Raw genomic sequence first — 14,277 nt, 5'->3', positions numbered from 1 at the left:
AGAAATGATATTCTAGGTAAAATATTCATTTTTATTATCTCTGCTCTACCCCATAATGAAATGGGTAACACTGTCCATCTCTTAATATCCTCCCTAATTGTCTTCAAGAGGTGTGGACCATTAGAAAACCTTGCGTGATGGTTGACGCCGGCTGGCCCTAAGGCCCCACCACCCGACACCATTTTTTACAGAAAAGCAGCCAATTGAGCAATGTTGTTAGTTGCTGCTAAATTCTGTACTGCGGCGGTATAAGCTTCATCAGCCCACCAGCCACCTGTCTCACAAGACAACGAGCAGTATTAAACATGCCAGTACCAATGCCTGCCAGTGCAGGTCCTACCTGGGTACGACGTGGCTCGACTGCCAAGCGCAAACATTTCTGTGTCAAACTGAAGTTGCACTTTTGGTTAAATGGTTGATTGCAGGTGATTCAATTAGATTAGATTAGATAAAATGTATTGTCATTATACAGTACAACAGAAATACGTTTGGCATCCAACCAGAGTGCAAATATAGCAGTAAAGTGCAACAGCATGCAATATACAATGTACAGGTGATTAAACTGGGTACAAAATATACAAATTAGTACTACTGAGTGTAGTGCTAATCCGATGTATGTACAGAGTTAGTATAGTATAATATGTACAGTGATACAGGTATAAGGACAGTATGGTAGTAGTCATACTGGCAACAGCGTAACTAGTAAGAGTAGGATATTTACAGATATTAGATATAGTATCTACAGGTATGTAAAATGATTATGTGTAGGTAAGTACAGACAGGTGTGAATATATATGGTGAGAATAAATATATATATATACGGTATATACAGCATTATTGTACATGCCATCATACAGAGCTTTGGGTTATATGCAGGGCGGCAGCTACAAAGTCAGTAGGGACTGGGATATGCAAATTGAAACAACCAAAAAAGTGATATTTCTTTTTTTAAAGATGTAAAAACAATTGTCATATCACATTGTAATTTGTACTGGACAACTATATACCGTCCGTCAAATACCATTACTGTCAAAACTAAGAAGAGTATTGTGATGTGAAACTGGCCATATTACCCAGCACTAGCTGGATACTGTGATTTAGATTTTCAACACCAAACACAAGCGACCAGCTCCCTCCAGTGTCAATACGCTGTACATTCAGCACTGGGTGGCGGTAATGATAAGACGTTGATGAACAGACATACAAGACATACGTTCAGTAGCAGTCACTTACAATTGTGTTACAAGCATTGCCATCCAAAGAGTCGCCCAAAACATGAATGGCAACCAAAGCAACCTGGAATGACAAACAAGATGTCGTGAGGTGGCTGAACGCAACAGGACTACGAGAGAACATTTTAAAAATGGGCATTTCACAAAAAAAACGATGGAGATTTCTTCCGTACATAATCTCACACCATATCGTAAAACTAAACAGTTTATTTATTGAGCGGTAATGACTTTGAATTTGTACTCCGGTGATGTCACTGGAAGACAATGAATCCATGTGTTTTGTTAATTAAGGGTATCCAACAGAGTTGTAAGCAACTCACTTTTATTTTCACCCGAGTAGACGGTTTTCAATTGTTCTATATGCTGTATGGATACCTTTAATTACAGCTCAGTGACTTTATATACATATAAAATAAATTGCATCAAAACCTAAAGGGATTTTAAGTATAAATCATTGTATATACTTAGTACAGTGAATCTTTTTTTCAACAACACAACCAAATATCAAATGAACCTAAGACTAAAGCAAAATAATTTCTAGAAGAATCAATTACACTGAAGGCTGCAAGAGTTTGGTGAAATGCCCATTTAAATTAATGAAAGAGTTAAAGGTGCTATAGATAACATTCAACCACTAGATGTCGCACTAGAGCACCAGCATGTAATTGATCTAATCAGGTGCATTCCACGTGGGGAAATGGGAAGTAGGGAGGGGATACATGCATGCATGTAAACAACAACATTCATTTTGGACCTGCAATTTTTTTTTAAATGATATAAATTCATTCATAATTTCTTGGGGGGAGAAGCAATACTTTTATTCCACAACTAAAAGCTCTGTGGATGTATTAAAAAAAAAAGAAAAAAGAAGATTACTCTACATACATTTTTAATCTATAGCACGTTTAAACTAAAGGAATTACTGACTAAATGTAAAGAAATGGATGTGAAGAATGAATGAGCTAAAGAATTTCATAGATGGCGAAGTAGTTAATAACTTACTACAGACTTGGTTCCTAGATATTTTTGCTGATTGAATTATGTGACTATCCTATCTGTGACTGTTTCCGTGATCAATATTTGCTAGTGTCTATGATCAAATAAAAACACAAATGTTTTATACCTATATATTACTTACATATGTTTCCTGTGATCGCAGGAATGGTTGACATTAGTTTTAGTTTACCCTTTGCAAAACTGAGGTCCTGCTAAACTGAGGGCCCGGTCACACTGATTGTGTTGTGGCTGTCCCATCTATGTTTGTTTTGAATTATTTTTCAATGAGGAGGATCCGTTTGTTGGACAGGACTGATGATGACACTGTCTCCGTCCAGATCTTTATCTGTTTTGAACGTTCTGAGGGGATTAATTTACGTCACCATCCGTTAGCAAAGCTGTTGTTTTTGCAAATGCACAATTACGTTAGCCAGTTTCTAATTACAAATGAACAAGACAGCGACACCTTCCATCAAAATGTTCTCCATTTTGTGATGGATCAGTGTAGCCACTAGGGATGGGCATGAGTAATTGATTAGACGAGTACTCACTGTTTCAACTGAACTCGATTTAATAATTTTCTATCACCAAAAGTGCTTGTTTGTGCCACTGAAAAATAAATCTTGCGAGGAGTGAGTTGTTGCAGGAAGACAACACTGGTCAGCTGTGGAGCATGAGAGTGTACCACAAAAAACGTTGTTGGATTGAAAGCTAGCTTAGTGTTATCTAAAAGATTAAAATAGCGGTTTGTGTTCATGCATCTCCAAATTGTGCCAACAACATGCAGTACCTGGTTGTAGAGATTATAGCGGTTGCCATAGTTTCTGTGGAAGGTGATTCTCAGGTATGTTCCGATGGCATCCACATGGACTGACTTGAGCTCCTGGGATTTGAAGCCTGTCTTCTCATTGTCTGACAGACAGACGTACCTGTGGCATGACAAGATACATACTTTTTTTACAGTCTTGTGATGGCTGCCATTGTGAACATTCTATGGTTGTAATCCTACCTTGTTAATGTCACTGTAGTGGAAGGTTATGAAAAGTACTAAACTAAACTCATGTCAAGTCAAGTGTTCCTTCACCTGTTCATTCAGGTGTCATAGCAGCATGATGGTGGTGGGGGGGGGGGGGGGGGGTGTAGAGTAAATCTTCACACATCCATTGAATAAAGGCATAGATTAAAAGATTAATTGTGAGATTTTAAGAATGTATTCTAAAGGTGCTAGATAACATTTATAGATAACTGTAGATAACATTTGTATGTAGAGTAATCATTTAAAAGAAAAAGAAATACATCCACAGAGCTTTTAGAAAGGTGCGGAATCAATCGGAATTCAACATTAACTCATTCAACGCCAGTCACGATGATAGTCGGGTTAACTCGCCATCGCTTGAGCGCCAATCACAAGTATAGTCAGGTTTTAATCGTTATTTCTTTTATTAGCGATATCCATTCATTTTCATCCATCCAGCCTGATGTTATCGTTGGGAATGCGTCTGAGCTAGCAAAAGAGCAAATACCGCCCCCTACGCCTTCCGGCTGGTATTGCACTCCACTGGGAATGGTATCGTTTTTTTTCTGGGACAATCCAAGCCATGCGGGCGTGGTTTAAAGGGGAACTATCATATAAATGGCCTTTTTCAGTGTTTAGCATTGTTTCATAGCTATGTGGACTTATATTAATATGATCTATGTCTCTAATTCTCATATTGGCGCATTCTTCCAATTCTCCTCTCACAATATTCACCCTCACTGAACTGAGTCATCTGAAAATGTGCTGATCTGTGATGTCAGAGATGTCTCAGCTGCATAATAATGTGCACGGTTGGCCCCTTGCAGCACCACCGTGGCCTCCCAGGCTCAAAACGGCTTAAGATCTTGAGGTAGAAAAATGCTGTTTGAGTAGTTGATTAGAAATACAAAACAATGAATTAAAAAATATATAAAATTAGAGGTGTTCCATAGACTCACAGGAATTGTGTAAAAGTGCCCAAATAGTGAAAGAAATAGTAAAATAGTTCCCCTTTAAATAATCAGGCGAGGTAACCTGATTTCAACGATATATCTGTGAGGCTGCCCCCCCCCCCCCCCCCCCCCTCATATGCAATGCTGTTGAACGTGGCACGGACCTCCGTGCCCAGTACTTCAAATGGAAATCAGATAATTGAATTATTTCTTTTGCATTACATCAGATACAAGGTAAGAACATTATATATACATTTGATCGTTGATCTGATATGAATTTCTACCCCGATCGATGCTGTATCTGTGTGTGTATGTGTGGCTGTTTTCCGTTGGGTGCAGGAGGTGGGGGGGGGGGGGGGGGGGGGGGGGGAAATTGCATATCATCATTCATTTATATATTGTCACACAGAGCAGAAGAATTTTGCCAAAACAAACCAATAGTATCCAGCTGCAGAACGGCAGACCAGCCACACTCTCAGACCCAAATTTAAATGTTTTTTTTTAATCCCAATTTCTCACATTACATTCACCCTGAATGTTGACGTTATCCAGGTGAAAAGTTAACTTCATTCAAGCGAGGCATTGCAATCCTTGACATAAATCATTTGATGTATAATTAAATCAAAGGAAATGCATTTGGGTCTGGGAGTGTGGCTGGTCTGCCGTTCTGCAGCTGGATACTATTGGTTTGTTTTGGCTAAATTCTTCTGCTCTGTGTGACAATAAATAAATGAATGATGATATGCAATTTAAAACCAAAACTAAGGCCTCAGTATGAGTTTAAGACGTGAACATGGTCATGTTTGTTGAATAAAAAAAAAAGTTAAAAAAAAAGTGTAATCTTTTTTTTATCGGATCGGGAAAGATCGGTATCGGTAGATACTCAAAATCACATGATCGGGATCGGATCAGGAGCAAAAAAACGTGATCGGGACATCCCTAGTTATGGTAGATTATTCCGTCGAGCAAATGGACATTGGATATACTAGATGGCGATCAAACAATTGGAATATTCTTTTTGGATTACTCCTGGCCACAGGTAAGGGCGATTTGACGTCAATTTGAGCTTGATCCTGCAAGGCTTTTGTACCGATCGGGCTGATAACCGTTTTTAGTGTTCAATGCGAATGCCGTTATTGACAATCAAATAATCAGAAACGACCCCCCCCCCCCTTTCATGCATTCATGATGGAACATAATACCTATATTGTAGATTTGATTCCGGAACAATAGCGGGTTCAGGCAAGAAACGGCAGCGTCTACAACGGAATCGACGTATACTGCCAAACTTCTTCTGATTACTTTGTGTTTTCTTTTCTTTTTAAAGGTATGGTGAAATTGATGTTTTAGTAACACTGATGAGCATTCTAAAAGCAATTCTTAAAAATATTCAATTTTAAAAACAATCTTAAATTGTATTTAACACTGTATTTTGTAATTTGTTTTTGTTTTTTTGTTTTCTGTTTCTTTGCTTGCATGTAATTTTAGCCATCTTAATTGTTAGTTTCATTGTGTATTTTGTTGTTGAGTACTGGCTTTTAATAATTAGTAACATTGATGAGCATTCTAAAAGCAATTCTAAAAAATACTCAATTTTAAAAACAATCTTAAATTGTATTCAACACTGTATTTTGTATTTTGTGTTGTTTTGTTTTTTTTGTTTTCTGTTTCTTTGCTTGCATGTAATTTTAGCCATCTTAATTGTTAGTTTTATTGTGTATTGTATGTTGAGTACTGGCTTTTAATAATTCTGTTTTGCAATAATTGTTTTGTATGTTTTTTGTGTGGACCCCAGGAAGATTAGCTGGTTGCCATGGCACCAGCTAATGGGGATCCGTAATAAAATCATAAATCATAACTAAGCATTTCATGAATTACCATAGACCGCTCTAAAACCATACTTACTTATATTCACCACGGTATAACACAGGAACGTATGGATGGAAGAATTATCTCTTTTTTGCATTTTGACCGGAAGAAACACAATGTCAAATGACTATAGTATTGTATCCATGGCTATAATATATAATATAGATTTAGCTTTACAAACAAGGTGACTAACTCCCATCGTTTACAGCTTGGCAGTAGCTACCACAGGATAAGGCTAATAGCTGGCAGCCAATGAGTTAATGAAAAATTTGAGTACACAGGACGAGCTACGCTCGCTAATTATGTTTACATTACGTAACGTGATGAGTGTCCGAAGGAGTCGTCTGCCAACAAAGATATTGCTACTGTACATCAGAGAACAAATATATTCACAAAATGGATCACCATTTAACGTTATTGAAGACGCCTGTGACCGATAACTATTTATGATTACTTCTCCTAACCATGTTTTCATGCATTTCTTTATGACCGCTCGTGTATTACATCAGCGGTTCTCAACAGGAATTACATGATATCGGCCAAACGAAATGCTAACGGAAACCCTGGCCTCTTGTCAGTATGTCAGTATTCTCCAAACCCCCCGCCCCTCCTCCTCCTCCTCTCTCTCTCTGTGGAGGACTTTGCCACCTTCTTTGAGATAAAGGTACCCCCACCTACTCAAAGCGCTGGAATAGGAACCTCGTCTTTCACTTTGTCATCTTTTTCTAGCCATACAGACACCTATTATTCTACCACTGGTGACGTCAATACCCTTCCCACTCATCGCACCAGACATCCTCCTATTCCTGCCGACGCCTCCCTCAACTCTGAAGTGGGTTCCCACCTCTCTGAAACCAAGCCAGAGTCACACCGCTCATCAAAACGCCAACCCTGAACCCCACCGTTAGATAATGATAACTACTAAAGATAACTATTGCCGTATTGGTATGGAACTCCATACCAATTCACATTCACAATATTGAAACACACAATATTCCTATTCAAGCACAATCTCAAAACATGGTTAAGAAATAATGACGTGTGAACACAACAGCCCTTCAGAACCCTAACCCTGTCTGCTTGCTTGTCTACATGTATGATCGTGTGTACCTAATATGTTTTATCATTCTTTGTACATTGTCTGTAAATGTCTGCTGTACAGTGTACATATACTTTGCATGATGTGTTTTTAACCTGTTCTTAATTAACTGTTGCATGCTATATATATATTATGCTTTCTTTTTTAGCGGCTTGTAAACACCAGGCCCAGGGACAACAGTTGAAAATTTGCTTTGGCTAACACTGTCTCACACATTTACAGTAATGTTCATTAATGTGTGCTGTCCCTGTTAAAATAAAGTCTAAACTAAACTAATGCCCTGTCTCTCTTCTTTCTAAATCACTTGAACCAACCAGCGCTCTGATTATCTATTACAGAATTACCTCCTGGACCCAAACCAGTCGGGCTTCAAGACAGGTCCCTCCACAGAGACGGCCCTCATAGCTGTCACAGAGGCTCTTCACTTTTCAGCAGGAGTGAAAGGCCTCTCCTCTGTCCTGATTCTAACATTTCTGCAAGTCCCGCTTCACTTAGTTATTGCTGCTATTACTGACAAACTTTCAAGATGAACTCCACTACCATCCGCCTGCACAAATTACCCCAAGAAAGGAAAATAGCGCTGCCCTCTTGTCAAGTCAACTTTCTTTATAAAGCATGTTTACCAAAGTGCTGTACAAGGCCTTAATAATAACACATTAAAATACGGTAAAGCAGGCATACAAACATCAGTACATAGAAGAGACATACACTATATACAAGCAGAACAAAACCCATTAAGAAGATTCAAACACTAGTGAATAGAAGTATGTTTTAAGCCGAGACTTGAAAGAATGGACGGATGGGGCGAATCTGACGGAGGAGGGAAGGCTATTCCATATCTAGGGGCTGTAACTGCGAAAGCACGGTCACCTTTGAGTTTGGAGCGTGGGATGGCCAGGAGGCCCAGGTCAGACGACCTGAGAGACCTGGAGGGCTTAAGAGATCTGTCATATAGGAGGGTGCCAGTTGGTTCAGGGCTTTGAAAGCGAACAGACATTTGCATGTCTGTATGGCAGTATTCCACGTTTCCCAACAACACATTTGAACCATTTTCTTCCTTTACTTTAGTCCATTTTCAAGCACTGTAACATTCCATTCCATTGTTCCAAATTTCCAACATTGTTCTCCAGTTCTATTTTGTCCAGTAGAATGTCTTTTATAGTAGTATAGTGACTGTGGAAGTAGTGACAAAAGAACGACACTGGTGGATCACTATGACAGTATTTTGCTAATAGTCGATTGCTTACAACTCTGTATTGAGCTCAGTCTTACCCCAGCCTGCGGAGCTGCCCCGAGAGCCCGGGGGAGTGGCCCTCTGGCAGGGCGTCCCCGATGTGGAACTCCACCTTGGCTGAGATTAGGTACTGGTGGGCCAGGAGTTGCAGCTTTCTCACCCGGCTTCTCTCCGCAAGCTGTAGGGTGACCTGCTGGGGGTAGGCGCAGAACCTGCGTTGCAACGCACACATTAGACAAGAGAAGACCTGTTGGGGCAAGAGGTACCAGGAAATCCCTGTGATGCCCAACATACGAAATGGAAGAAAAGTGTGCGTACGACAGAAGAGAAATCAGCAGCGACCTCCTATTGCAGTTCCATATTACAATTTCTTGCGATTTCTGTTCACTAATTTTAAAACTGGACCATGTTAAATTATAACTGATTTCCAGAGACAATGCTCATCATGATGAGTCAGATTTACTTCCCCTTGCTATTCAAATTGAAGCCTTTACAGAGGCCTAGGCTAGTTGTTATGGAGTGACAGGGGACGGGCTAATGTATGATGGCTAGAGCGAGCAGCTATAAGCTAGTGATTAGCGTGGTATGTTGAATTTAGGTACAAAACATAGCTGGTTATCCCAATGTAACCCCCATTGTATTATTCCTGACTATAGTGGAAGTTCTGGATGAAGCAGCCAATGTGTTGCAACTATTGGCAGAGCGCTTACATTGTTTGAAAATGTGTTCTATTGGACGTTCACACCATTATACAAAGTTAGGTTTGATCTGTTTTCAGGCATGCCTATTTCCCCAGTCAGCTCTAGGATATTTCCTCATTTCCCTATCTGAACATTTAAATATTACTCACATGACCTAAACATTTTAGGTAATGACTAGTTCTGGGCAACGATGGTCTTCAGCGTGATTCATATTTGCATCCAGCTCACTGATAGACTATGAAAACCAATTGCTTTTAGCTTGTCAATCGGAATGGAGTGATTGACAGTGTCGAAGGCCTTTTGTAGGTCCAGCATGACCATGCCGCAGTATTTGCCCGCGTCCACCTCTTGTTTGATGTGGTCGTTCAAATAGAGAAGGCATGTGTCAGTGGGATGTTCTGAAGCCAGATTGGAATTCGTAGATAATATTTTCTTCCCGCAAGGTACTTTTCGACATGTTCGTATACTATTTTTTCCATGACTTTCGAGATGGAGGTAAGAATAGAAACAGGGCGGTAGTTGCCTGGGTCTAATTTGCTGCCCTTTTTGTGCAGGGGGGTTACTCTCGCAATTTTGAAGTCTTTGGGTACGTGTCCCTGTTTTATGGAGAGGTTTATTATGTGTGTGATGACTGGGGTGATGGCGGCTGCTGAGTCTCTGAGGAATTTGGAGGAGATATCGTCATGGCCAGTGGCCTTGTTAGGTTGGAGGGCGCTCAGTTTTTTGAGTACCTCAGCTGTTGTTACCATTTCTAGTTTGAAATCGTCTTTGCAGACCCCTAGGTTGTTGTGGCTATGTTTGTGAAGAAAATGTTTAAGTAATTGGCCACATCCAGCTTGTCTGTGATGAGCGTGTTATCTGTCTTTATGTATATCAGGGGTCTCAAACTCAATTTACCTGGGGGCCGCTGGAGGTAGAGTCTGGGTGAGGCTGGGCCGCATCAAATATTCCACAAAAAAAGGGTTTCAAGTATTCAAAAAAAAAGTACAACTGATCCAATCTTCTCAATCTTTAGCAATAACATTTCAGAACATGAACAGTTCTTCAGAACATGAACGGTTCTTCAGGCTTCTCAGTGGTGTCAGTGGACTCATCCACAGCTATGGAAATGCACTGTGCATTTTTTTTATTCTATCACAAAGCTGTTTATAAAAAAAATAGGTAAAAACCATATTATGCGTTTTCATCAATAAATAAATGCCCCACATTTTTTAATAGATTGGGGGCCCACAAATTGATTCTTTAGTGGGGCCCAGAATCTCCAGCTACGCCCCTGGCTGGGACTTTTTCCGTCCATTTTGTCATTGATGAAATTATTTTTTTGCAGTTTTGATCATGGAGTTTACGTCATTTCTTAGTCTGTTTCTTTGCAGTTTCAGTTAATTCACGTGGGCTTGGAGTTCACTGCTCGAGCTTTTGGTAAGCTTTGACTGACTTTTACGAAACTCAGAGCATTTTTTGTCTCTCGTTTTCATAGTGGTAAATATTTCGGAGTGCATCCACGGCTCAGCGCGATTTTTTACCCTGGTGGTTCTTAGGGGGGCCATGTCGTTTAGTATTGTTGAGAACAAGCCATGTTTCTTCAACTAGTGTACCACTGAGCTCTTCTGACCAGTCCAGGCTCTCCAGTTCAAGGTTAAAGGCCTCGCTAGAGTAGGTTTTGAGGTCTCTAGATGTGACTGTTTTGTGACAGCCGGCCTTTTGTTTTAGCTTTTTGCGGGTACAGAATATCATATAATGATCGCTTAACCCGCATGCTATAACCCCTTTATTGGAGATCCTGGACTTGTCAGAGGTCAGAATGAGGTCAATGGTAGTCTGAGTTGATTCACATACACGTGTGGGTTGGGTGATTAGCTGGCTGAAGTCGTGCAGATCACAAAACCTACTGAAGGACTTGAAGACGGGGGCATCTTTTCGTTGCATATCCGTGTTCCAGTCTCCAATAAGAATTTTTTCTGTTTTTCTGTCTTTTCTTCGTCAAGTGTATCATAAAAGCCACTATGATCTGGCGGTCTGTAGATTGAGCCAACTAGTATGGATTTCGCCCTTTCAAACAGGATTTCCACCCATACAGTTTCAATTGATTCATGATTGAGGTCAGTTCTGTTAATTAATTTGGTGTCTTTATGTATATACATGCAGACACCACCTCCATGCTTGTTCCTATCATTCCTGATTATTGAGTAGTTTTCTATTTCTACCTCAGGGTCCATTACAGAATCATCAAGCTTAGTTTCTGAGCTCTCCGTCATGAGCATGGCTATTAGCTAGTTTAACATTAGTTTACCACATAAATGAATGACTAGGATGCAAACAAAGCATTCTCAAAGACACTCTCTCTGACGTCACGAGACCACCGCCATCTTAGTTTAGGGGACAACCAACAGGTGTGTACAAGCAAAAGTGAGCTCCGTTTTTAAATAGTAGTAACATATAAACATGAAAAAGGCATGTAGGCTACTTGAAGCCTCCAGTGCACATATACACTGAGAATGGTCACTATATGGCGAAGTAGGTAGCAGCTAACATTTATCTGCCGTTTACAGCCAATAATTAATTTACGATATAAATATTTGTTCCTTATTCTCACCCGTTATGAAATTGGTAGAGCAGACATACGTATGATTTGACTTGGGGGACCCGTGTCTGCTTTGATCGACTCTCCCGTCTGCGTATATGTGTGGCCTCTTGATAGCCACCAGCCACTTTTTACTCTGTGATGCCTCAACTGGTATTATATAAAACTGAGTTTTGAAAGGAGTCAATGGCCGACATCAGCTAAATAGGCTAACTGCAAATAGAGTAGCCAGGTACTGACACCAGGCCACACACCGTTAGCTACTACAACAGCTAGCCGGCCCGTTTGGCTCAATATAATGTTAGCTACGTTAGCTAGCCGGCCCGCTTTGGCTCAATATAACATTAGCTACAACAGCTAGCCGGCCCGTTTGGCTCCCGAGAGAGAGAGAGAGAGAGAGAGATATATCCACGGCGGGAATAGAATAGAGTGCATTAAAAACTCACCAAACGTCCAAGAGGATGGAGACAACCGCGTGGAGTTGACGAAGTTCATCTGCCGAATGACCGTCCTCTTCATCTTGGCATAACAATGCTGCACGCGCTCTCTCTAGGTTAGCTAACGCTAGTTAGCCTTTAGCTAAGCTAGCTACTAGCCGACATCATCATGGCTATCCCGACTGAACCACACGTTAGCACTCGATATTATAACGTAGCTAAAGCTAACTAGCTGTCCCTGCCTTTAGCTAAGCCGACATGGCTAGCCTGACTGAACTGTCTACATACAACAACTTTCATCTTCAGTCCATCTGCCGAATGACCGTCCTCTTCATCTTGGCTGGCATAACTAAGCATAACCTCCAAAGCTGCACGCGTGAAATAGTCAAACGCAGCTGACGCACGCCGGCGTACACATGATGTAACCCCTCCCTTCGTTGAAACCAATAGTATGTCTGCTGCAGAGCCCCAGAGCTCCAATAGTGAGTATGTCTGCTGCAGAGCCGCAGAGCCAGGAACAAGTCAGACACATTCTACAAACGTGTCTAATGTGAAATATATAAGCATATAAGCAAAACTAGATTTTAGGTCTGTGATGAAAAAGGGCCTCGCGGGAAGGGGGGCCTCGCAAAATAAAAAATAAAAAAATAAATTGTATTTTTTTTGTGCGAGGCCCCCCTTCCCGCGAGGCCCTGCTCGCACACCCCCTGAGGCGGCCCTGGTTCACGGAGGCATGCGATTCCAGGAATCTGACAATTATGAACGATAATTCCCATCCCTATGTCCTCTAAACTCGGTTCTGTCCTTCCTTCAGTCTATCTTGGATAGACTCTCGCCTTCGACAGTGAAGGTGTATGCTGCGGCTATATGGTGGCCCTAACAAAAGGTAAGGCACTGTCAAAACAACGCCTGTCACATTGGTTGTGCGAGGGCATCGCCCTTTGTTACACCTTGGCTGGACAGGTCCCCCTGCAGGCATCAGAGCGCATTCCACCTGTGGTGTGGCAGCGTCTGCTGCCCTGCTCAGATAGGTCTCGGTGGAGGACATTTGCGCTGCGGCTTCGTGGTCCTCCCCGGGTCCCTTTGTCAGGTTCTATCTCATGGACATGACTGAGAGCTCTGTCTCTCATGCGGTCCTAGTGCTGGGACCTCTTCTGCATCCCGCTACTAATGTGTTAGCAGGGATGTGTGGTGATGTAGACTGTGGGTTTTACGAACGGTCTACTCACGTTCGTTTGTTTTCGGGGAGCTGCAACCTATTACGCATAGTGTCGCAGTTCTATCCTTATGCTCCTCGTTAGGATGAGTGTGGGGCTAGGACCCTCCCCACTTTGGTGTTCGTGAGGGGACCTCAGGGGGTACATTTATCAGGGTTACGCGCTTGCTTTCCGCCCATTAGTCCAATAGGCGAAGCAAGACCATTTACATGCTCCCCCTCCGTCAGATTATACGTCACTACGGACTCAACTTTCACTGCTATGCTGATGATACTCAGCTCTATATCAGCACCTCACCATCCTCCCAGCTCCCCCCACAGTCTGTAGTCAACTGCCTCCACGCCATAAAAACCTGGATGTCAACCAAATTACTGAAACTGAACAGCAAAAAGACAGAGCTCATGGTTGTGGCCCCCAAGGCACTGCTCCGGAAGGTTGGAGATCTCCTCCTCCACGTTGACGGCTGTTCCATCTCCCCATCTCTCGAAGTCCGTAACCTGGGCGACACCCTTGACTCCACACTTTCATTTGACTCCCACATCAAATCCGTCACCAAGTCTGCCTTCTACCACCTCAAAAACATCTCCCGTCTCCGACCCTCACTCTCAGATTCTGTGGCTGAGACCCTGATCCACTCATTTATCACCTCCCGGTTGGACTACTGTAACGGAGTCCTGTTCGGGGTACCCAGCAAAGCCCTGGACAGGCTCCAGTATGTTCAGAACTCAGCTGCCAGGGTTCTCACTCACACCAAGCCCTGGCAGCACCCACACCCTCATCCACCTCCACTGGCTCCCAGTCAAGTTCCGCATCACCTTCAAACTCCTGCTCCTCACCTACAAGTCCCTCCATGCCCTCGCCCCACGATACCGGTCTGATCTCCTCCATCAGCACACTCCATCCCGGAACCCACAATCCTCTGATCTAGGTCTCCTCTCCATCC

General features: G+C 42.0%; 1 protein-coding gene across 3 annotated transcripts in view; it reads right to left on the bottom strand.

The window, feature by feature from the left end:
* The window catches only part of cep104 (centrosomal protein 104), a 192,174-nt gene that overhangs the window by 172,838 nt on the left and 5,059 nt on the right, over positions 1 to 14,277 (bottom strand). For 2 of the 3 annotated variants that reach the window (XM_084332767.1, XM_084332768.1), the window contains exons 3-5: positions 8,437 to 8,610; positions 3,019 to 3,157; positions 1,234 to 1,296 (exon numbers count right to left, since the gene is read on the bottom strand). In XM_084332767.1, coding sequence (XP_084188893.1) covers positions 1,234 to 1,296; positions 3,019 to 3,157; positions 8,437 to 8,610 — 376 coding nt within the window. The remainder of the gene's footprint in view (positions 1 to 1,233; positions 1,297 to 3,018; positions 3,158 to 8,436; positions 8,611 to 14,277) is intronic. The other variant, XM_084332769.1, reaches the window with a different exon arrangement.

The sequence above is a fragment of the Notolepis coatsorum genome (genome assembly GCF_963971535.1).
Source record: "Notolepis coatsorum genome assembly, chromosome: 17".
Taxonomy (NCBI): Eukaryota; Metazoa; Chordata; class Actinopteri; order Aulopiformes; family Paralepididae; genus Notolepis; species Notolepis coatsorum.
Note: the sequence above shows the minus strand (reverse complement) of the source record. Positions and strands in the feature narration are given on the sequence as shown.